Source organism: Rhinoraja longicauda, chromosome 21 (genome assembly GCF_053455715.1).
Source record: "Rhinoraja longicauda isolate Sanriku21f chromosome 21, sRhiLon1.1, whole genome shotgun sequence".
NCBI classification, from domain to species: Eukaryota; Metazoa; Chordata; class Chondrichthyes; order Rajiformes; family Arhynchobatidae; genus Rhinoraja; species Rhinoraja longicauda.
Genome location: NC_135973.1, coordinates 30904698 through 30930179, shown reverse-complemented (window position 1 = coordinate 30930179; position 25482 = coordinate 30904698). Strand labels below are relative to the sequence as shown.

The window sequence follows — 25482 nt, the reverse complement described above, 5'->3', positions numbered from 1 at the left end:
TTAAAAACAAGGGAACTGAAATGAAAACTTTTTTGAAAAGTTAAAACATACAAAAAGTTAACGTAAAGCATTTAAAACCTGATAGATAAATATTTTTTTAAATAATGTTTTCACGACAAATTAACTTACCTTCCTTCCCCTCTTGCACCTGTGCTCCTCCTACCTTGTTCCTTGTCCCCTTACCTTGCCACACAGCTGCCTTGCTACCCGCAGCAGCAGCAGCTCCTCCTGCCTTGTCCTTGCCTTGCTACACTAGTGCCTCGTCAGAGAGCGCCCAGGTGAAGTGTTCACTTCACATCCAGTCTGAAGTGTTGCTCGTCTCTCTCCGACTAAACGAAAGACAAGTGAAGGGGAACAGTCGGGGAAGAACTACCCCAGAAACAAACAAAAACAAAAATAGCAGTGAAAGCTGCCAAAGGTAAGCTAAACGCCAATCCTGATCATCGCGTTTGTGTCTCAACATAACTTGCAACAGGTGTATGGGCGGCAGTGTGGCGCAGCTGGTAGAGCGGCTGCTGCTGCTGCTGCTGCTGCCTCACAGACAGACCACAGACCAGGCCGGGTTCGATGCTGACCTCGGCTGCTCTCTGTGTGGAGTTTACACGTTCTCCCCTCTCTGGTTCCCTCGCACAGGCGCCCAGATTGTAGAATTAGTTGTGAAATTGCACCTAAATGTGTCGGGAGTGGATGAGAAACGTTGGGATAGCGTAGATCACCAGTGTGATCGGATAATGGTCGGAATGGACTCGATGGGCCGAAGGGCCTGTTTCCATGCTCCATCTATTTAACAAAATAGACCAGGAAACAAGTCAAAACTCCATTCTGGAACGATGTCTCAAAGAGTGGTTCATTGTACTCCCTTGTACTCCAATATATTCAACTTATTTTTAATAATAAATGTTAATGTTACGTTTAAAATCTATTTTGTGGGTTTTGGTAGCTCAGTGTTGAGGTATTTATTGACGTGTGGGTGCAGGCTGAGCAAAGGTTTTATATGAGCGAGGTCAGGTTTTTTTAGGGAAATTACTTCCTGGTCTTTTCACCCACATGACAGTGTCGGGTTTCCTGAACTTAACCTGGCAGTACAATGATCAGAACCACAAGAGCACAGTTCAATGATTTATGCTTCTGTTAACAACAAAGTGGGGATGGGATTTGGGAGGTTGGAGAGGGGGGGAGGGAGGGGGGGAGGGAGGAGGAGGGAGGGGGGGAGGGAGGAGGAGGGGAGGGGGAGGGGGAGGAGGAGGAGGAGGGAGGGGGGGGGGAGGGGTGGAGGAGAGGGTGCTACACCAATACAGGAGAGGTTTGGGTCCAACGGGTCCACTTGGTCTAGTATCTCTCTAAATCTTTCCTATCCACATACCTGCCTAAATACCTTTTAATACTACGGTTGCCATAGTACCTACCTCAATTACATCCTCTAGCAGCTCATTCCATATGGCTACCATCCTCTGTGTCGAAAAAGTTGTCCCTCAGATTCCTATTAAGTTTTTGCCCTCTCATCTTAAACCTGTGTCCTCTGGTGCTTTGATTCCCTGACTCTGGGTAAAAAAGACTGCATCTACTCCCTTCATGATCTTACACAACTCTATAAGATCACCTCTCATCCTACGCTGTAAGGAATACAGTCCTGGTCTGCCCAACCTCTCCGTATAGCCCTCAAATCCTGACACTATCCTCGTAAATCTTCCCTGCACTTTTTCCAGCTTAACAACATCTTTCCTATAACGGTGACCAAAACTGAACACAATACTCCAACTGTGGTGGGGGAGGGATGGGGAGAGCGAGGGAAAGCAAGGGGTACTTGAAGTTAGAGAAACCAATATTCATACCGTTGGATTGTAAACCCAAGCAAAATATGAGGTGCTGTTCCTCCAGTTTGCGCTGGGCCTCACTCTGACAATGGAGGAGGCCCCAGACAGAAAGGTCAGTGTGGGAATGGGAGGGGGAGTTAAAGTGTTTGACAACCAGGAGGTCACGTAGGCCCAGGCAGAATGAGCAGAAGTGTTGAGCCGATGTACAGGAGTCCTCACCTGGAACAGCGGATACAGTAGATGAGGTTGGAGGAGGTGCTAGTGAACCTCTGCCTCACCTGAAAGGACTGTCGGGGTCCCTGGACAGAGTCGAGACAGGAGGTAAAAGGACAGGTGTTGCACCTCCTGCGGTTGCAAGGAAAAGTACCTAGGGAGGGGTGGTTTGGGTGGGAAGGGATGAGTTGACCAGGGAGTTGCGGAGGGAACGGTCTCTGACGAATGCGGAAAGGGGTGGAAATGGGAAGACGTGGCTAGTGGTGGGATCCCGTTGGAGGTGGCGGAAATGTTATAGGATTATGTGCTGTTTGCGACGGCTGATGGGGTGGGAGGTGAGGACTAGGGGGACTGGTGTGTTGGCTGTTGTCTGTGCATGTGAGGTCACTGAGTACACTGGTAATCCATGCAAGCCCACCAGACCTCTGACACTGGTAATCCATGCAAGCCCACCAGACCTCTGACACTGGTAATCCATGGAAGCCCACCAGACCTCTGAAATCATTCACGCTTTCATTTCCTCCCGCCTAGACTACTGCAACTCCCTATACACTGGGATCAGCCAATCTTCCCTGTCCCGCCTGCAACTGGTCCAAAACGCCGCAGCGAGACTCCTGACGGGTACCCGTAAAAGGGACCACATCACGCCGATTCTGGCCTCTCTCCACTGGCTCCCTGTACGGTACAGAATCAACTTCAAGCTCCTCCTATTCACGTATAAAGCCCTAAATGGACATTCCCCCCCCTACATCAAAAATCTTCTAACCCACCTCTCTAACTCCAGGTCCCTCAGGTCGGCCGACTTGGGGCTACTCACTATCCCGTGGTCTAGGCTTAAGCTCAGGGGTGACCGCGCTTTTGCGGTTGCAGCTCCTAGACTGTGGAACAGCATCCCTCTCCCCATCAGAACTGCCCCCTCCATCGACTCCTTTAAGTCCAGGCTCAAAACCTATTTCTACTCCCTAGCGTTTGAGGCTCATTGAGGAGGCGCTGTGAACTGTTATGTATGTTCTGTTATGTTTGCGTGCTACTGTATGTTTCATTTTTTCCTTAGTACCTAATCAGATGTACAGCACTTTGGTCAACGTGGGTTGTTTTTAAATGTACTATACAAATAAAATTGACTTGACTTGACTTGACACTGGTAATCCATGCAAGCCCACCAGACCTCTGACACTGCCATGTTCCACACCTGTCTAATTGGGACTGTGGAGATACTGCAGGGATGGGGCACCACTCCTGTTTCGCGCCTCCCTAACCAAGGCTGCCTGTGCAATGTTTGGACATCTGTGCCGGCACTGTTCCATATTGTGCCTTTCCTACTCTCCCTTCAGGTGAGGTTCACTCCATCTGTGTACCAGCCACAATGCACCTGTTCTGTTTAAGTGTTCAGGAAGAAACTGCAGATGTTAATTTAAACCGAAGATAGACACAAAATGCTGGGGTATCTCAGCGGGACAGGCAGCATCTCTGGAGAGAAGGAATGGGTGACGTTTTGGGTCGAGACCCTTCGAGGACTGTATTCCTTAGATCTTTTTGTGCCTATCTTCTGTTTAAGTTTTAGTGTTAGCTGGCAGCCAGGGTATTAGCTGCATGCTGAATTAATTGAAATCAGTGTCCACATAAATCTGATTAATCCTAGCTGCACAAGTCTCCAATGGGGTGGATTAATCCCCTATTCCTGTCCCTGCACCTAGTTTCACTTTACTCTGCTGAGAGCTTATTCTTTGTTTTCTTTGAATAATTCCGACTAGTTCTTGAAAAATAATATTGTGGGGAGGAAAGGGCAAGAAAGAGGAAAAGGCAAGCAGTTTAGTTGGCAGCTTAGCAGGCAGCGGAGTGACGTGATGAAACCTGCAATGGGCCATGATTGCAGGGCCTGATGTCCTTTGATAATTACATTAAATTGCTGCAACTGTTGTTAGCAACGTGAAGATTCCAGAATAGCAACGATAAAGAGAGACAATCTGAGCATCAACCTGTGTAATTGCATTTCCAATAAATTTCCTGTAAACAGTTTCAACCTTACAACATAATGCACAGCAATCTTAGAAATCTGGTCTTTCTTCACAGTGTAGCAGTGCAGAATTGTTTACCGTCTTATCATTAAATTGGGTAAATTGTTTTAATAATAATAATAATAATGCATTACATTTATATAGCGCTTTTCAAACACTCAAAGACGCTTTACAGGGATTTCTAGAACATAGAGAAGTGAATAAATAGATAAATAAGTAAACGATCAGAGAAAGGAGACAGAAGGTGAGGTGACCTTCAGTGGTTGAAGGCAGTACTGAACAGGTGAGACTTCAGTGAAGTTTTGAATGTGGTGAGTGAGGAGGAGTCTCTGATGGTTTGGGGTAGTGAGTTCCATAGGGTGGGAGCAGCGATGGAGAAAGCCCAGTCCCCCCAGGATCTGAGTTTGGTCCGGATGGGGGGGGACAGGAGATTGGCAGCAGCAGGTGGGAGTGTGCAGGTGGGCGTGTGCCTGTGGAGGAGGTCAGTCAGGTAGGATGGGGCCAGGTTATGGAGGGCTTTGTAGGTCATGAGGATTTTGTACTGGATTCTCTGGGGGATGGGGAGCCAGTGGAGTTTGTAAAGGACGGGGGTGATATGGTCACGGATCGGGGAGTGGGTGAGTAGACGGGCAGCAGAGTTTTGAATGTATTGAAGTTTACTGATGATTTTTGAGGGTGAGCCATGTTGCAGTAGTCCAGACGGGAGGTGATGAAGGCGTGGATGAGGGTTTCTGCAGCTGTGGAGGAGAGGGATGGACGGAGACGGGCAATGTTTTTGAGGTGGAAGAAGGCTGTCTTTGTGATGTGTTTGTCGAAGGAGAGGGTTTGATCAAAGATGATTCCAAGATTCCGGATGTGAGGGGAGGTGGATACTGGGAGACCATCAATATTGAGGATGAAGTTTTAGGTGGATTTGGTGAGCGTTTTTGGACCAATGATGATGATTTCAGATTTGTTGCAGTTGAGTTTGAGGAAATTTGATTGAAGCCAAGATTTTATTTCAGTGATGCAGTTTGTCAGTGTAGAGTGTGTGGTGGTGGAGATTAACTTGGTGGAGATGAGGAGCTGGATATCATCGGCGAAGCAGTGGAAGTTGAGACCATGACGGCGGATTAATTGACTAAGGGGGAACAGGTAGAGGATGAAGAGGTATCGATGAAGCTTTGGTATCGTGCAAAGCCTGGACCTGTACCGCTTCTTCATTGGAAAGCCAGGGTCAGTCAATGTGTATGTCCCCCATAACGTGGTACCACAGAGATCCTGTGCAATAGTCAGTCGTTTTGGATTGAAAACGGAAAATGACTGCAGTTAGTTACTTGGGTTACTCTGACTGTACCTCCCACACCTGTTTACTCGGTCACCAAGAAGGGTCATGGTGGCAGGCACATGGGCACACCATCACATGGGCACACCATCGAGATTTTAATGTAAAAGCTCCCCAGGAAGATGATGTAAAATGAGGGAGCTGGGCTTACAGTCACATCAGGACTGAAAGTTAAAACAAATACTTTGGCAAAACTAACAAAGAGGAGCGAGACACAGAGGCGCATTTGCTCATGTTGAATACCGACACAAAGTGTAAACATATTTATTTTTCTCCCTGCACCTCGGGGCAAAGTGCTACCAAATGAACCGTTCTTCATATGTGTCAGGATGGTGAATGTGCCTGAATCTGAAGCATTGATCTTTGTGTCCAGCACTCAGTGGTGAGAGCGGGGAGAGGCACACATGTACATCCACGAAGCTGGGATCACACAACTGCTCATCTGGGGTGATTTCTCTGGGGAAGTGACTGCCTGTCCCCAGCACAAACAGGAAACAGCTGCCGTGTGTGACTGGTCCCCTTCTGACACGCGTACAGGTCATGGCCGTGTACACAGTGAAGACCAGCCTCGGCCTTGCTACTTCCCCAAGCCAATAACCACACTGGAGAGCCCGTTAAACTAACCAGCTAAGAACAAATTAATCAAGTATTCCACAAATCCGATCAACCTTCTCCTCAAAACGTACTTCTTGGCCTGCACAACAAAGGCCTTGTGATATGCAACACAGTCATACAGCCCGGAAACAGGCCCTTCGGCCCAACTTAACCATGCCGACCAAGATGCCCCATCTACACTAGCTCCACCTGCCCATGTTTGCCTCATATCCCTCAATCTTTCCTATTCATGTGTGTGTCCGAAAGGTCTTTTAAATGGTGTTATTACTACCTGCCCCAACTACCTCCTCTGGCAGCTCATTCCATACACCCATCGCCCTCTGCATATTATATTGAAAGTGTGATGGTTTGCTGTAACTTGGGTTGTAAATGTACTCAGCTCTGCTGCTGCAGGGAAGGAAACAATCATACAGAAAGCGCCAGATTTAGAAATCAATTGCATGAGGGTATTAAGGTTTATTTTCTAAGATGGGGTGGCATAATAGGAATGCTTTGAAAAGTGCTGCTCATGTATTGGAAAGTGTCAGATCCCATCAGTGTAAACGGGACAACATCAAATCGATTCAGGTACTGAAGGATTACTTGGCACAAGGTGAATCCTACCTCACCTCAGTGTTAAGAGTTTACACCCCAATGGAGATTGTGAAATTCAGTGTGTAAGCCTTGATCTTTGTGCAGCGAAGGGGCAGGACCTATGACCTTTCAGCAGATATCCGTACCCAAGCAGACGCACAAAAATCTTAATCAGAAAGCCAGTAGGACTCCCTGCTTCATCTGCACCCGTGTGGATCGGGAGATTGCACTGTGCGAACGTAATTACTTTTTTTGTCTTTTAGTGTTTGATCTGAACAAATATGTTGAGGTTTCTCTGCTTTGCAGCCACACTTGTGCTCTGCACCTGCACCTAACCAACTAGTCACCTGCTTATATTGTAATTTCTCCATTATTTCCCCCTATACTTTGAATTGTTACCTGTTTCCGGAGTTTCCTTCTCAGTTTTAATGTTTACTCGATCTTGCCTCACTCTGCATTAGTAGCAAAAAGTGCTGAAACTATACATCAAGACTGGTACCCGCTGAGAGAAAAATCACTAAAATATTTCCATTACTTAGTGGAACTGACCAAAATAAGCACTATACCACTGCAGGCCAAATAGCTTTCTCCCATACTTCAACGTTAACTCGATTTATGTAGGAGTGTGTTGGGAAGGAAATGCAGATGCTGGTTTACACCGACCGAAGATAGACACAAAATGCTGGAGTAACTCAGCGGGACAGGCTGCATCTCTGGAGAGAAGGGATGGGTCACAACTTGAACCACAACCAGAAACGTCATCCATTCCTTCAATCGACTTAACCTGGAGGTGGTTGAGTCAGTTTCATCCTAAAAAGGTTTATGGACTTATTCCCAATAAAGAACTCCACAAATGCATTAATCTGCCTTTCTGATAAGCCGAATGTGTATTTTTAATATTTTCTACTTTCTTTAAACTACAAGGCAGGAGATTTTATTTTTTTGAGATAAGTGGCTTAACTGCACCAGTGGGCAGCACGGTGGGCAGGGCAGCTACCCTGGAGCACTGTCGACCCCGGTTCAATCCCGACCTCGGATTCTGCATGTGTGGAGTTTGCACAATCTCCCTATGACTGCATTGGTTTCCTCTGCGTGCTCCAATCTCCTCCCACATCCCAAAGATTGGTACGTTAATTGGCACGTATAAATTACCGCTAATGTGTAGTATTGGCAAGGGATAGATCTGGGAAGAATTGACGAGGAGAATTAAAAAAAAAAAGTGGGATGTAAATGGATGACTCATAGTCACCTCTGGCTCGAAGGGCCTGTTTCCATGGCGTGCTGCTCAATGGCTCGTAAGACGATGCCCATGAGGAAAGATTAAGCACGTTGAAAGATGATTTTGTAGAGATGCAGCGTGAAACAGGCCCTTCGATCCACCAAGTCCACAGATTCCAAAGAGATGTTTCCACGAATGGGAAGTCAAGTAAAGGAGCTATTAATATATCACTGACATTTAAGAAACAATTTGAGAGATGCAAGTGCAGGAAGGAACTGCAGATGCTGGTTTAAACCGAAGATAGACACAAAAATCTAGAGTAACTCAGCGGGACGGCCTGAAGGAACGGGTGACATTTCGGTTCGAGACCCTTCTTCGGACTGAAGAAGTCCGAAGGAGACCCTTCTTCGGACCCATTCCCTCTCTCCAGAGATGCTGCCAGTCCCGTGAGTTACTCCAGCTTTGTGTGTCTGTCTTCAAGAGATGCAAGATTTTGGCTCAGTACTGACAAATGTCCATCAGTTTGTGGTGAACAGTAAATATTCACGTATGTATGTTCTCTCTGTGACCGCCTGATTTTTCTCCAGGTGCTCTGGTTTCCTCCCTGGTCCCAAAGACGTACAGGTTTGTAGGTCAATTGGCTTTTGTAAATTGTCCCTCGTGTGGAGCGTAGATCTAGTGTATGGGTGATGACTGGTCAGCATAGACTCGGTGGGTCGAAGGGCCTGTTTCACGCTGCATCTCTAAGCTAAACTAAAATGCAACAAATGATCTGTTGATCAGGGCAGGTGGGGCATGAGATGAAGACTGGGAGATCTCCGTCTCTCTTCTGTCTTGGAGGAGACATTGTGGGAGCTCCATCCAAGACCTCAGGAACTTGCGGAGAATTGTGGACACAGCCCAGACCATCACAAAAAGCAACCTCCCTTCTATTGACTCCATCTACACCTCACGCTGCCTCGGCAAGGCCAGCAGCATAATCAAGGACGAGTCACACCCTAGCCACTCCCTCTTCTCCCATCTCCCATCATGCAGAAGTTTAGAAGTTTGAAAGCACACACCTGCAGATTCAGGGACAGTTTCTTTCCCAGCTGTTCAGGCAACTGAATCACTCTACCACAACTAGAGAGCAGTGCTGAACTACTGTCTGCCTCTTTGATGACATTCGGACTATCTCTGATCAGACTTTTTCCAATGTTGGCTCGACTCTGGCTACCTTCCAGTCCACAGAACTGATCCAATGTAACTCCACTTTTTAAGAAAAGAGAGAGAGAGAGAGAGAGAGAGAGAGAGAGGAGAGAGAGAGAGGAGAGAGAGAGAGAGAGAGAGAGAGAGAGAGAGAGAGAGAGAGAGAGAGAGAGAGAGAGAGAGAGAGAGAGAGAGAGAGAGAGAGAGTAGAGAGAGAGAGAGAGAGAGAGAGAGAGAGAGAGAGCGAGAGAGAGAGAGAGAGAGAGAGAGAGAGAGAGAGAGAGAGAGAGAGAGAACAACAACGAACACGAAAACGCAAAAAACGCAGCGCATTTGGAAAGCAGTGACAGGATCAGTCAAAGTCAGCGTGGATTTATGAAGGGGAAATCATGCTTGACTAATCTTTTACAATTTTTTGAGGATGTAACAAGTAGAATGGATAAGGGAGAGCCAGTGGATGTGGTGTATCTGGACTTTCAAAAAGCTTTTGACAACGTCCCACACAAGAGATTAGTGTGCAAGATCAGAGGCCATGGTATTCGGGTAGGGTATTGACATGTATAGGGAATGAGTTGCAGACAGGAAGCAAAGAGTAGGAATTAACGGGTCCTTTTCAGAACGGCAGGCAGTGACAAGTGGGGTGCAGCAAGAATCAGTGCTGGGACCCCAGTTGTTTACAATATATATTAACGATTTAGACAAGGGAATTAAATGTAATATCTCTAAGTTTGCAGATGACACAAAGCTGGGTGGCAGTGTGAGCTGCGAGGAGGATGCTATGAGGCTGCAGGGTGACTTGGATAGGTTGGGTGAGTGGGCGGATGCGTGGCAGATGCAAGATAATGTGGATAAATGTGAGGTTATCCACTTTGGAAAGAACAGGAAGGCAGATTATTATCTGAATGGTGTCAGATTAGGAAAAGGGGAAGTGCAATGAGACCTGGGTGTGCTTGTACATCAGTCACTGAAAGTAAGCTTGCAGGTACAGCAGGCAGTGAAGAAAGCCAATGGCATGTTGGCCTTCATTGTGAGAGGATTTGAGTTTACGAGCAAGAAGGTCCTATTGCAGTTGTACAGGGCCCTGGTGAGACCGCACCTGGAGTATTTTGTGCAATTTGGGTCTCCTAATTTGAGGAAGGACATTATTGCTGTTGAGGAAGTGCAGCGTAGGTTCACCAGGTTAATTCCCAGGATGGTGGGACTGACGTATCATGAACGAATGAGTCGACTGGGCTTGTATTTACTGGAATTTAGAAGGATGAGAGGGGATCTTATAGAAACATATAAAATTCTTAGAGATTGGACAAGGTAGATGCAGAAAAAAATGTTCCCGATGTTGGGGGAAGTTCAGAACCAGGGGTCACAGTTTAAGGATAAGGCATAGGCCATTTAGGACTGACATGCGTAAAAACATTTTCACCCAGAGAGTTGTGAATCTGTGGCATTCTCTGCCACAGAAGGCAGTGGAGGCCATTTCACCAGATGGTTTCAAGAGAGAGTTAGATTTAACTCTTAGGACTAATGACTCGAGGGATATGGGAAAAATGTCAGAATGGGGTAGTGATTGTGGATGATCAGCCATGATCATATTGAATGGTGGTGCTGGCTCGAAGGGCTGAATGGCCTACTCCTGCACCTATTTTCTATGTTTCCATGACTTGCTGGCTTTACCTTGCACTAAACGTTATTCCCTTATCATGTATCTATACACTGTAAACGGATCGATTGAAATTGATAAGGGCAAGGCTGTGGATGTTGTCTATAATGGACTTTAGTAAGGCATTTGACAAGGTTCCACATGGTAGGTTGATTAAGAAGGTTAAATCGTTGGTATTAATAGTGAGGTTGCAAGATGGATTCAACAATGGCTGAATGGGAGATACCAGAGGGTAATGGTTGACAACTGTATGTCAGGTTGGAGGCCAGTGTCTAGTGGAGTACCCCAAGGATCTGTGTTGGTCCACTGTTGTTTGTCATTTACATTAATGATCTGGATGATGGTGTGGCAAATTGGATTAGTAAATATGCAGATGGTACTAAGATAGGTAGGTGGTGTAGTTAATAATGAAGTAGAGTTTCAAAGTCTACAGAGAGACTTGGGCCTTTTGGAAGGGTGGGCTGAAAGATGGCAGATGGAGTTTAATGCTGATAAGTGTGAGGTGCTGCATTTTGGTAGGACAAATCAAAATAGGCCGTACAGGGTAAATGGTAGGGAATTGAGGAATGCAGTGGAACAGAGGGATCTGGGAATAACTGTGCATTGTTCGCTGAAGGTGGAATCTCATGTGGATAGGGTGGTGAAGAAGGCATTTGGTATGCTTGCCTTTATAAATCAGAGCATCGAATATAGAAGTTGGGATGTAATGTTAAAATTGTACAGGGCATTGGTGAGGCCGAATCTGGAGTATGGTGTGCAGTTCTGGTCGCCAAATTATAGGAAGGATGTCGACAAAATGGAGAGGGTACAGAGGAGATTTACTAGAATGTTGCCTGGGTTTCAGCACTTAAGCTACAGAGAGAGGTTGAACAGGTTGGGTCTTTATTCTTTGGAGCGTAGAAGGTTGAGGGGGGGACTTGATGGAGGTTTTTAAAATTTTAAGAGGGACGGACAGAGTTGACGTGGGTAGGCTTTTCCCCTTGAGAATGGGGAAGATTCCAACAAGGGGACATAACTTTAGAATTGAGGGACAAAAGTTTAGGGGTAACATGAGGGGTAATTTCTTTACTCAGAGGGTGGTGGCTGTATGGAATGGGCTTCCGGTGGAAGTGGTGAGGCAGGCTCGATTTTATTATTTAAGAGTAAATTGGATAGGTATATGGATGAGAGGGGATTGGAGGGTTATGGTCTGAGTGCAGGTAGATGAAACTAGGTCAGAGAGAGTGGTCGGCGTGGACTGGTAGGGCCGAACGGGCCTGTTTCCGTGCTGTAGTTGTTATATGGTTATATGGTTATATGGAAATCAGGTATTGCCTTTCTGCTGACTGGTTAGCACGCAACAAAATGCTTTTCACTGTACCTCGGCACACGTGACAATAAACTAAACTGAAACTGAAACTGAAGTGCAGTCAACAAGGTTTTCAATAATGACACGGGGGAAACCATGGCCTAGGAAGAAGGTGTACTATTCAATGGCACCAGTATGAAAAGTCTCTTCTTCTGAGCAGATATGATGGAGATAGAGGAACCGGAGAATGGAATAGTCTTTTACTGGAGGCAGGGTGGGACAAATAATAGTTGAGATAACTGTAAATCTGGTAGACCTGCAATGGATGTTTGTAGCTAGCCTGATTCTGTTAGCCTTAAAAGTTAAATCTAACTCTCTCTTGAAAACATCTGGTGAATTGTCCTCCACTGCCTTCTGTGGCAGAGAATTCCACAGCCATCTTTGATACTGGAGACACAAATCACGAAAAGGAAAGTAAATGAACAGTGGCGCAGCTGGTAGAGTTGCCGCCTCACAGCACAAGAGACCCGGGTTTGGAGGGCGTGTGTGTGTGTGTGTGTGCGCGTGTGTTTGTTTGTTCCCTCTGTGACAGCATGACTCTCTGTCCCACATCTCAAAGGCGTGTGGATTTGTAAGTTAATTGACCTCTGTAAATTGTCCTGAGCATGTAGGAAGTGGATGGAAAAGTGAGAGACCACAACACTAATGTGAATGGGTGATTTATGGTTGCCAAGAACTTGGTGGGCTGAAGGGCCTGTTTCCATGCCATATCTCTGAACTAAACAGTTAAGTAATAGATGTAGGAAATTAGGATGCATTCAGCCTACAGTTTTTTTAAATGACTGGAAAGTGGGATTTATTGCATCCATTGATCATTCCCGAAACCTCCTTGAAACTGGTTGTGGGCTGCAGACCTGCAATATGCAGTGAATATACTTCAACGGACCTGTTTGGCTGAAATGATTCTGATATGGTGGATTCACGGCTTTCGGCACGGTGGCGCAGCGGTAAAGCTGCTGCCTTACAGTGCCAGAGAACTGGGTTCGATCCTGACTACGGGTGTTGCCTGCACGGAGTTTGTACATTCCCTCTGTGACCTACATGGGCTTTCTCCGGGTGCTGCGGTTTCCTCCCACGCTCCAAAGACTTAGTTTCATAAGCTAATTTGCTTGGTAAATTGTAAATTGTCCCCAGTGTGTGTGTGTAGGGTATTGCTAGTGTATAGGGATTGCTGGTCGGCACGGACTCGGTGGACCGAAGGGCCTGTTTCTGCACTGTATCTCTTAAACTAAAGTAAATGCTGTTCCAATGGTACAGGAGGAACATGGAGTATATGGACATGTGGTGCTCCCCTGTGCTTGCTGACATTGAGAAGTTCCTGTCCTATAATTCTCTACTCCCATACTTTGTTTTCCTTGGAAGTCTCAATGTTGTTAGGAAAATAATATTTAATTAGATGTGCATATCCCATCTTGCCTCTCCCAGCATAAGGTTATGTTGTAATGTGTTTTACACTCAATGCATTTTCATCACCAGGAAACCATTCTTGTGAAACCTTTCTTAAATACAATCCATTTATAAGCAGGTGGTTAAGAAATTGTACTACTGTGTGGGGTTACATTGTGAAGGGATTGTTTATTTTGTGCAGGGTGCATAACAAATCCTGTTTTGTGTTGTGCAGTTACTGTTGTTTGCCAAAGCTCCACCATCGAACCATCTCAGAACAGCCATTATCAAAGATGGCTGACCAAGATGTGGGAACACAGATTGAAGCACAGTTTAATGATGTTGTGAGGAGACTACAAAGCAAGCAGCTTTTTCAGTCTAACTGGGATATTGCCACTTTTGCCATTTTCTTCATTTTTATTGGTAAGTTGCCAAAGGCTACCAAAGATTAATAATTGTAAACAATTGTTTCTACATATTGACCAATTGCTAATATTTAGGATTTTTTGTTGTTGATATCTTTGTCATTCAGTATGCAGCAAATCTTTGCCCTAGCTCTTTCATAAGATCCTGCGATATTGAAACTCGCTCTTAAAAAGTTGTGGTTAAATATGTTGCTTTTTCTGCTAAATATCTAATCAGTTAAGGGAGACAAACGATGGCACTCTTGTACCTTGTATTGGTGTGCTGCTGTTGGCTTAATGTCAGGAAAAACCTGCCAGATGGTTGTGTTTTCAAATGGTGCCAATTTCAATTTAAGCAGGCCTGTCCCACGTCTGCTTGTGTGCTGAAGTTCTGTGCTCATGGCTGCCCTACCCGTGCTGGGTGTCGGGGGGGGCTCAAATGTGTGGAGCACTCGCGGCTGAGCAAACCCCCCACTCAGCCAGAAGTACTCGTCGGACCCAGGCGCCGTGATCCTTCCCGGGAGCCGGTCCCACACAATATGAGCCGGCTTTCCTCGACACCCTTCACCTCCCTCCGAGACGCTGGGAGGCGTGTCCTGTACGGGCTCCTCCTCCACACCCTGCACTACCTCGACCTGCTCCACCGTCCGGTCACTAAGTGGCGGTCGGTGTTGCCTTCTGGTCTCGAGGGGGCCCCGCGGTGGGGGTCCCTCTACGCAGGGATTCTGCCCCTCTCCATCGGGGACCTGGGGTGGAAGGTACTGCACCGAGGAGTCCCCTGCAACCTGTTCCTCGCACGGTTCACAGACTCGCCAGCCGCCCGCCACTGTTGCGGGCTGGGAGAGACTGTGTACCACGTGTACATGGAGTGTGTGAGTCTGTGTACCACGTGTACATGGAGTGAGTCTGTGTACCATGTGTATATGGAGTGTGAGAGTCTGTGTACCACGTGTACATGGAGTGTGTGAGGTTGCAGCCCCTGTTCCAATATCTAAAGGTGCTGCTCCTTGCTTTTTGGCTGCACTTTTCACCCACCATCCTCATCTTTGGACACCCTGTGCGTAGGGGAGAGGGTGGGGCCGAAGATGTCCTGGTTGGGTTGCTCCTGGGCCTGGCCAAACTGGCCATCCGCGACTCACGGCGCCAGGCGGAAGAGGGCTCTGCCCGAGCCAGCTGCTTGCCCCTTTTCCGGGGTTACGTCCACGCCCGGGTGGTGTTGGAGAGGAACTACGCGCTGTCCACGGGCACCCTGGGGGATATCTGGGACCGCTGGGCACCGCATGTATCCTGGATGGGGATTGTAATATAGTTGTATAATAGTTTCATTTGGTATATTTGTTTGTATTGTATTCTGATAGTGGGTTCTGTTTTGTTTTATTGCATTGTAAATATTGTTTTAAAATAATTGAATATATTTTTTGATTAAAAAAAAAGAAAGCATGGTGCCGACTGCTTTACAGAGATATGTCAAAGTTTCTCCACACAGAGAGCTGAACTTTAATCACCTGACAGGAACCTGATGCGCAAAGGTTTAGTTTAGAGATGCAGCGTGGAAACAGGCCCTTCGGCCCACCGAGTCGGCACCGACCAGCGATCCCCACACACTAACACTATCCCACACACTAACACTATCCCACACACTAACACTATCCCACACACTAACACTATCCCACACACTAACACTATCCCACACACTAACACTATCCCACACACTAACACTATCCCACACACTAACACTATCCCACACACTAACACTATCCCACACACTAACACTATCCCACACACTAACACTATCCCACACACTAACACTATCCCACACACTAACACTATCCCACACACTAACACTATCCCACACACTAACACTATCCCACACACTAACACTATCCCACACACTAACACTATCCCACACACTAACACTATCCCACACACTAACACTATCCCACACACTAACACTATCCCACACACACTCGGGACACTTTACAATTATACCAAGCCAATTAATTCTACAAACCTGTACATCTTGGGAGTGTGGGAGGAACCCGGAGAAAACGCACGCAGGTCACATGGAGAAACTCCATACAACCAAGCACCCGTGGTCACGGCACGGTGGCGCAGCGGTAGAGTTGCTGCCTTACAGTGAATGCAGCGCCGGAGACTCGGGTTCGATCCTGACTACGGGCGCCGTCTGTAAGGAGTTTGTACGTTCTCCCCGTGACCTGCATGGGTTTTCTCCGAGATCTTCGGTTTCCTCCCACACTCCAAAGACGTACAGGTGTGTAGGTTAATTGGCTGGGCAAATGTTTTTTTTTAAATTGTCCCTAGTGTGTGTAGGATAGTGTTAATGTGCGGGGATCGCTGGGCGGCGCGGACCCAGTGGGCTGAAGGGCCTGTTTCCGCGCTGTATCTCTAAAAAATTTAAATCTAGTCACGTAGCCAAAGTCTATAAACTCACTGTCACCTCTGAAGCCCACGATTTAGTTTATCGTGTTGAGCTGTGAACCTGCGAACTGTGCACAGTTTAATTCTGAGATCGTTTGGTAACCTTAATAGGCATGAAGTTCAGGACTGAGGCCCAGGTTGCATGAATGTTAATAAGGATAAGCCTGATGCATTGTCCACAAGTTGTACAGGAACACTCTAATCATCCACCTTGGTCTATCAACATCTGACCATGTTTGTCCATTGGAATGCCCATGCCTAGGTGCCATTGAATCAGTTAACTTATTTTAATATTATAAATGAAAGGCCCTGTACAGGTTTAAGGAGCTATTGTGAAAGGCATTTCTACATCTGTGAAAACAAAATTCAGATATTTAGTCTTTTTAGACTTTACTTTAAACTTCAGAGAAACAGCACAGAAACAGGCCCTTTGGCCCACCGAGTCCGTGCCGGCCAGCGATCACCCCTTACACTAACACTGTCCGACACACGAGGGACAATTTACAATTTTACCGAAGTCAATTAAGCTGCAAACCTGTACGTCTTTCGAGTGTGGGAGGAAACCGGAGCACCCGGAGAAAACCCCCCTGGTCACTGGGAGAACGTACAAACTCCGCACAGACAACACCCGTAGTCAGGATGGAACACTGGTTCTCTGACGCTGTAAGGCAGCAGCTCTACTGCTGCTCCGCCCTGCCGCCCACATTGTTACTGAGTTCAAAATATCAAAACTCCAAATTTGGTACGTAGATATATTGAAGTTCTAGTACAACCTGTGGATCAGGCATTCACTGCTTCAATAGTTTATCACTTTGCCTATTTCATTTGGCAATTTTAATTATCTGAGTAACATTATTAAATTGATATTTTGCAGTCTGAAAAATCCTGGCTGTTGAATTTCTGTTGGGCGAATCTGTTTTGCGACATTTTACGTGTTCAAATTTCCCTGAGCTAGATTGTGTGAACTGTGCAGCCTGCCTTAAATGTCAGCAATTTTGTTTTGCAAAAGAATTTCACTGGAAAACTCAGCGTGCAAAATAAGTTAATGATATTCTTTTCTATGTTAAGTTACAGGCTTAAGGAAACAACGTGGAAAAGTTGCCTTCCGACTGTCAAATCCAGTGGCAAATAATTGACACAGTAGTGAATTCTGCCTGATTTCCTTGTTTTAATTTTCCAGGCGCGGTGCTGTTCCTCGTCCTCTTGGTTGTGGTTCGCTTCTGCTGGGGCTGCTGCTGTTCTTCCTCCAAAAAGGTTTGTCTTCTTTCTTTTGGGGTGAACTGGTTCACGACTTCCCGCTGTTCCAGCTGGGAGAAATCCCACCTCGGTGATGCATAATCTCTGAATGTACCATCGACCACACTGTGACAGACAGCAGGACACGGTGGCGCAGCGCTGGAGTTGCTGCCTCGCAGCGCTAAAGACCCGGTTTCGATCCCGGATCCTGACCACGGGCACCGCCTGTGTGGAATTTGTACATTCTCCCTGTGACCACGTCTGTTTTCTCCGGGTGTTCCGGTTTCCTCCCACGTTTTGGTCTCCTAATCTGAGGAAAGACATTCTAGCCTTAGAGGGAGTACAGAGAAGGTTCACCAGATTGATCCCTGGGATGGCAGGACTTTCATATGAAGAAAGACTGGATAGACTAGGCTTATACTCGCTGGAATTTAGAAGACTGAGGGAGGATCTTATAGAAACATATCAAATTGTTAAGGGGTTGGAGAGGCTAGATGCTGGAAGATTGTTCCCGATGTTGGGGGAGTCCAGAACCAGGGGTCACAACTTAAGGATAAGGGGGAAGTCTTTTAGGACCGAGATGAGAAAACATTTCTTCACACAGAGAGTGGTGAGTCTGTGAAATTCTCTGCCACAGAAGGTAGTTGAGGCCAGTTCATTGGCTATATTTAAGAGGGAGTTAGATGTGGCCCTTGTGGCTAAAGGGATCAGGGGGTATGGAGAGAAGGCAGGTACAGGTTACTGAGCTGGATGATCAGCCATGATCATATTGAATGGCGGTGCAGGCTCGAAGGGCCGAATGGCCTACTCCTGCACCTATTTTCTATGTTTCTATGTCCCAAAGGTGTGCAGTTTTTGTAGGTTCATTGGCTTCGGTAAAATTGTAAATTGTCCCTGGTGTGTAGGATAGTACGGGGTGATCGAAGGTCGGTGTGGACTCAGTGGGCTGAAGGGCCTGTTTCCATGCTGTATCTAAACTAAACTGTATGAAGATCCATGTGCCCCTGAGCTAAATCCTACAGAAGAGCCATCCGGGCTCTCTTTTAGAGGGACCTATCCAATAATTAGCAGCAACTTGTCAACCTCATCAGCAAGGTTATGCTGCAGGGTGTTTGGTACAGAATCAGGCCTTCCTTTTATTGTCACTGCCTACTGGATCTATCTCTCATTGGAAGCTTCATTATCTGGATAAAAACATCCGTAATGACTGAACGAATTTTGCAACAATCTGCTGGAGGAACTCGGCAGCCATTGTTTGCATTCGTCGGTCATCCACCTGCCTCTGTTTCCCACCCCCACTCCCTCCCCACCACTACCTGGCTCAATCTCTTGTCACCTTCCTCATAACCATCAATGAACCATCGTACATTTCCTTCTTCATCCTCTGCTTTGATCTGTTCTTTTCCCACCCTACATTCTCTTTGTGCCCTTCCATATCTCTGGTTTCCCTCCCTCCTGACTCTCAGTCTGAAGGCTCTCCACCTGAAAGGTCACCCATTCCTTCTCTCCAGAGATGCTGCCTGTCCCGCTGAGTTTTACTCCAGCATTTTGTGTCTATCTTCCATCTGCTCACGATGCTTCACCATCTCGGTCCACCGATCACCCAAGTGCCTCATCTCAACACTCCCCCTCCCTTCTTTACCGGCTATTTTCTCTCTGCACTCTTAATCCTATTGCAGGGTTTCAACCCAAAACACCGACTGTTCCTTTCACCCAACGAATGCTGCTTGAACCTCGGCGTTCTCCCGCAGATGGTTTGTTGTTTCCAGCACCTGCAGTCTCTGAATCTGAATCCCTGTTAACAATCTATTAACAATAAATTAATTTGCTTCGTATGGGAGGCGCATTCCCAATCTCGTTGTACCCCTGTACAATGACAATAAAGATATATTGTATTGTATTGTATTGTGGAACTCATTGCCACAGAGAGTGGTGGAGGCCGAGTTAGTGGATATTTTTAAGGCAGAGGTAGACAAGTTCTTGATTAGAATGGGTGTCAAGGGTTATGGGGAGAAGGCAGGAAAATGGGATGAGGAGGCAGAGATCAGCCATGATTGAATGGCGGAGTGGACTCGGCGGGCTGAATGGCCTAATTCTACTCCGATAACCTGTGAACAAATTTTGCATCTGCATTATTAGTCTCAAAGAAAACACAGTCAACAATTGACATACTCGGAGCCAGCGTTCCTCTACTTAACTAATTCCGCACAGAATGAGAGATGTGAGGATGTGTTAAATAGCAAGTTTAGTTTTACCCTAGCTTAGTTTGTTATTGTCATGTGCACATATTGCAGTGAAAAGTTTGTTCTGCATGCTGTTCAGTCAAATCATACTATAATAAATATGATATAGTATAATAGATTCTCTTCTGGAACAGATGTACAGAGTCACCATGATCTGGCGCCATCTTGCAACCTTATTGAATGATTCTTTATTATCACATGTTACATGTCACAATGAGATTCTTTGTTTTGCAAACACAAGGTATGCAAAGATATGCACATATAGGGCACCGACAAAGTTACAAAGTATTTCATTTCATCATCATCATCATATATATACAGCCGGAAACAGGCCTTTTCGGCCCACCAAGTCCGTGCCGCCCAGCGATCCCCGTACATTAACACTATCCTACACCCACTAGGGACAATTTTTACATTTACCCAGCCAATTAACCTACATACCTGTACGTCTTTGGAGTGTGGGAGGAAACCGAAGATCTCGGAGAAAACCCACGCAGGTCACGGGGAGAACGTACAAACTCCTTACAGTGCAGCACCCGTAGTCAGGATCGAACCTGAGTCTCCGGCGCTGCATTCGCTGTAAAGCAGCAACTCTACCGCTGCGCTACCGTGCCGCCCCCTTTGTTCCCCCCCCCCCCCCCCCCCCCCCATGCTGGGTCTTTGTTCTCTGTCTCCAAGTCTCTGAAGAACTTCCAAGTCCAATCGTGCCCCAAGGGATAAGGAACCTCGTATACTCTCACTTTAAAGCCTGGTGTCCTGGCCACACTGCATCGATGAAGTAATGGTTGGCCCGGCCCTGTGTGATGCCATCACCACCTTCCATTGCAATCCACTCTGTGCAGCTGCTATAAGTTGCACTCAATATTCGCACTCACCCGGCTGCTGTGGGGCCTCCAGCGGCCCACCTCCCTCCAACACCGCGACCTGTGACCATGGCAACTGTGCCATCCATCTCCTCCAGCAGCCAACCCTCCACTTCCATGCCCTGAAGCTGCCACTCCTCACTCCTGGAGCTGACCGTGGCACTTTAGAGCACTTTACGAGAGCGCAGGTGGTGAGTTCACAGCCACCGATTTTCCCCATCATCCTCCATTACCTCCATCTTCCTCCTGGCTACTCAGCCAGTTCCCGAGCTGGGACCCGGAAGAGTCTCGACCCAAAAAAGTAATCTATTCCTTTTCTCCAGCGATGCTGCCTGTCCTGCTGAGTTATTCCATCATTTTGTGACTATCTTCGGTGTAAACCAGCATCTGCAGTTCCTGCATACACATCGGGGCTGTGGTTATGCTGCAGGGACAGCCTGAGCAAAAGTATTTCTGTATTGTTTATTATACAACTTGGTCTCCTACAGCTCCCCAGCGAATCAATTTAGTTCAAAGTGCTGGAGAAACTCGGCGGGTCAGGCAGCATCTTTGGAGAACATGAATAAGTAACGCTTTGGGTTGGGACCCTTGGGTTACTCCAGTACATTGGCTTTTTTTTGTAAACCAGCACCTGCAATTCTCCAATCGAATTAGTTTATTCCATTCATGGATTCTCAGCAGCAAAGCTTAAGATGTTTCAAGTAATAATTAATTTGAAATTCAATTTGTTTTAAACTTTAAAAAAAATTTAATGACGTGATTTTTGGATGTCATTATATTTCCTGGATTTTTATCTTATTGCTTTGCTTGGTGAATTTCTTCTAAGTTCAACTTGTATCACACGGACAATAAGTAATTGGAAATTATATTAAAAAATGTGGGATAATATGTGCTTGCGGACAGACTTATTTCTGATTGAGCTGAAAATAACCAGCTGGATCTTGCAAATCCATTTAACATAAATATGAGTCAAGAGTGTTTTAATGTCATGTGTCCCAGATAGAACAATGAGATTCATTCTTGCAGTAGCACAACAGAATATGTAAACATAGTAAACCAAGTGCACTATGTACATAGTTCCACCAAGTTGCAGATCAGAACGCCACAGGAGATCCTTCTTCCCTGTAGCTAACAAACTTTACAACCCCTCCCCTTCTGTCGTGGGGTAGACTGAAACTGGCTCCCCTCCCCTCCCCCCCATCCCCAATCTTTGCACACACCCACCCCCCCCCCCCCCCCCCCCCCCAAGCCTTTCTACTTGTCACTTTAATTTCATGTTTCACGTGTTTTGTGTATTTTGTGTGCTTATGACTGTTGGCAGATCAATTTCCCTCCTGGGATAAATAAAGTTCCTTCGTATCGTAGAATGTACTGTAAACAATTTAGTAAATGAGAGGAAAAAAAGTTCAGTGTGTGTGTATATACACACTCACAAATACACAGATATATATATATAAGATGTATATATAGATTGTGTGTGTATATATATATATATATATGGATAACAAATATGGATATTCTTTGTAAGACATTGAGATCTATAAGCTAGCAAAATTAATTTCAAATATTTTGAGCTGATTCTTTCTATCTTTCAGCCTTCAAAGCATAAAGTGGGTGTAGACAATCCGGCACTGGAACCGTAGAACTTGAACTGGATCTTAGAACATCAACCGGATCATTTAACGACCACCTTCAGTCACAGAATCCAGTGCAATCCTTTTGGCTGACGTCTTTTTCCGAATTAATCCAGCAATGAAATCTATCCTTTTTTTTAGCAATCTTGCTTCAGTTTGGTACCAACGTTACTTTGGATCCACACTCTGTGAACCGTTAGGCAGATGACTAGCAGCAATGTTTTCAGCAGTTCCTTAATAACCACTCTGGGTAAAGCAAAGAATATGATCTTGAAAACGTCCCTTATTTTTGAAATGGAATCCACCATTTTAAGCTGCACCTGAGATTAGAATGGAAGGGGGTGGGTACAGATGTGTGCAGCATGTTGGGACTCAAACACACAGAGCTTTCTTTCAGAATGTTGTTTGTAAATCACTCCTAAATTTTTATTTTGGTAAAATACTAATTGAAATTAATTGATTACACCTATAACTGTCATTAAATCTATTGATTGGGTCCTTTCAGCGTGCACTTTGCTTTAATTGTTAACTTCCATAGAGCAACATTCAATATCAACAGTTAATTCTATCTGGATAAATTGTTATTGCCGGCACAATATTTTAAAGATGTACTATTGTAGCTAATTTCAAATGCTTATAAATTATTTTAATGGTGTAAAAATTGAATTGGTTTATTTACGATTAAATTACTTTTAAACAGCAAATTTGTAGATCTGACTTGCAATTACGATATGTAGCAGACTTGCATCACTTCCTATATGCTTTCAAAATAAATGAAGCATTCAAACACAAGTCGACCGAGTAGAGCTACTGCCTCACAGCGCCAGAGACCCAGGTTTAATCCTGACCTCGGGTGCTGTCTATGTGGGCTTTGTATGTTCCCCTGTGATCACGTTGATTTCCATCCACATCTCAAAGATGAGCGGTTTGTCGGTTAATTGGCCTCTAATAAAAATAGCCTCTAATGTGGATGAAAAAGTGGGATAACATAGAAGTAGCGTGAATGGGAGATCGATGGTTGGCGTGGACTGAAGGGCGCGTTTCCATGCTGTATCTCTAAACAATACAGAATAACATGACATCGCTTGTGTAATTGTTGGCAAAGAGTAGAAGCAAGTCTTTTTACATTCTTTTGCAAGTGTAAAAGAAATTTGCATTTATCCTATTGTCAGTTTGTTAAAATGTTTATGAACATTTGTTGCCGGACGAAAATTGTGATTTATAGATTGGAGAGCAATTAATTAATGATTGTCCTAGCGGCACGGTGGCTCAGCGGTAGAGTTGCTGCCTTACAGCGAATGCAGCGACTGAGACTCAGGTTCGATCCTGACTACGGGCGCCGTCTGTACGGAGTTTGTACGTTCTCCCCGTGACCTGCGTGGGTTTTCTCCGAGATCTTCGGTTTCCTCCCACACTCCAAAGACATACAGGTGTGTAGGTTAATTGGCTGGGCAAATGTAAAAATTGTCCCTAGTGTGTGTAGGATAGTGTTAATGTGCGGGGATCGCTGGGCGGCGTGGACCCGGTGGGCCGAAGGGCCTGTTTCCGCGCTGTATCTCTAAATCTAAATCTAAGAATGAAATCAAGTCTAAGTGTGTTTTTTTTTTTGCTCGTTCTTCACTGAGTGTGGAGGGTATATGGAACGAGCTGCCAGAAGAGGGACTTGAGAGAAGTACCATAATAGCATTTAAAAGACTCTTGGACAGGTGCAGGCAAAGGAATGTTTAATAATGATAGGTTAAGTTTATTATTGCCACATGTACTGAGGTACAGTAAAAGCTTTGTTTTGTATGCTATCCATACAGATTGATATACCATACATAGATACAATCAGTTCAAACTCAAGTATGATAGAGGAAAGGGGAAGATAAAGTGCAGATCATAGTTCTCAGCATAGTAGCACATCAATTCCTTCGACAAAGTCCAATGTCCTCAAAAAGGTAGAAGTGAATTGAATGGTACCCTGGCTAATGGAAGGGCTGATCAGTAAGCCTGATAACGAAGGGGAAGATGCTGATCCTAAGCCTGGAACACATTGTTCCCAAGTGTGTGCTTTCAAGCATCTGTACCTTCTGCTGTAGACACAAAAAACTGGAGTAACTCAGCGGGACAGGCATCGCTGGAGAGAAAGAATTGGTGACGTTTCCAGTCTGAAGAAGGGTCTCGACCCAAAACGTCACCCATTTCTTCTCTCGAGACGATGCCCTGTCCTGCTGAGTAACTCCAGCATTTTGTGTTTCTTAGGTCCAATTCTTTTGTTGATATTGCTCTGTGTGTTGAAGCCACCAGATGGCAATAGAGATTCGTGAACTTTAGTAAATTTGGACTGTGGAAACCCTAGGTTTTTGATTTCAAGCTGGGTTGAGAATTGTACTAAACAATGCACAAAAACATGAAACAATACGTGAGTCTTGTATGCCACTAGGGATGTAAGAAAATATAAGTAGGCCACATGTCCCCTGCCTTGTCATTCAATATTCAATGCTGGTCTGCCTGGGTCACATTTCACCTGCCAGTCCTCTGAGCTCTCAGTTCCTCTCAAATTATCTTATTCCTTTTCAAATTCCCTAATGATTTGCCCTACATATCCTTATGCAGGAATTGTTTTAAATGACTGCCCCCTTTTCTGCTAAATTTGTAACCATGGCCCCTGATTTGGGATTCTCCCACAAGCGGGACCCTCCGTCAAGCCTGGTAAAGTCATATTTCAATAACATCATCCCTCGTCTAAACTCTAAAGAATAGAATTGATTTCTTTAGCTGCTCATGTCAGGGCAACCGTTTCTCATTTCCAGGAAATTTCTTTTGGATCACCTCCGATAGCGGTATAGCCTTTCTTAAAGGAAGTAATACTGTACACAATACTCTGGGTGTAGCCCCAAAAGCACCCTGTACAATTGTAGCAATTTTTCCCTGTTACCAAACTCTGCATGGGCTCCCAGTGTAACCACAATAGTGTATACCCCACAACACTTCACTATTTCCAAACTTCAGTCCTCTTGCAAAAACCCTTTGTACCAATTATCTTTTAAAGGCACTGTAGTTTTTGTGTTTTATGCACAAAAACATCTAGCACGATATAAATTTGATTTTTGGTGGGGTTTATTCAAAAAACATTCCTGCTTCTACCCTCATGGTCTTAAATGAATATTGGGGTATGCCTTTGCTAGATGCATCAAAATGGCAGTCTGCGCAATGCAAAGCTGTTTTGTTTATCCATCTCAGTGATCAACAGTGGCAGAACTACCTGGCTCCAGCTGCCTGACCTCAGTGTTGGAGAATGCTCTACGGCAGAGATAACCTAGTCT

The 25482-nt window shown here is 45.5% G+C and overlaps 1 protein-coding gene across 1 annotated transcript; it reads left to right on the top strand.

Moving 5' to 3' along the window:
- The first annotated feature begins 259 nt into the window (after positions 1-259).
- smim22 (small integral membrane protein 22) lies at positions 260-22789 on the top strand. The gene is made up of 4 exons (XM_078417497.1): positions 260-418; positions 13591-13778; positions 17379-17452; positions 22136-22789. The coding sequence occupies exons 2-4, from the start codon at positions 13649-13651 to the stop codon at positions 22181-22183; spliced, it is 252 nt and encodes an 83-aa protein (XP_078273623.1). The 5' UTR covers positions 260-418; positions 13591-13648; the 3' UTR covers positions 22184-22789.
- Positions 22790-25482: the final 2693 nt, after the last annotated feature.

Bases quoted from the DNA above. Each gene is read 5' to 3' on its own strand.
- smim22 (XM_078417497.1), top strand. From the start codon at position 13,649: ATGGCTGACCAAGATGTGGGAACACAGATTGAAGCACAGTTTAATGAT. The intron at 13,779-17,378 runs GTAAGTTGCCAA...TTAATTTTCCAG, and splicing joins CATTTTCTTCATTTTTATTG to GCGCGGTGCTGTTCCTCGTC. The intron at 17,453-22,135 runs GTTTGTCTTCTT...TCTATCTTTCAG, and splicing joins GCTGTTCTTCCTCCAAAAAG to CCTTCAAAGCATAAAGTGGG.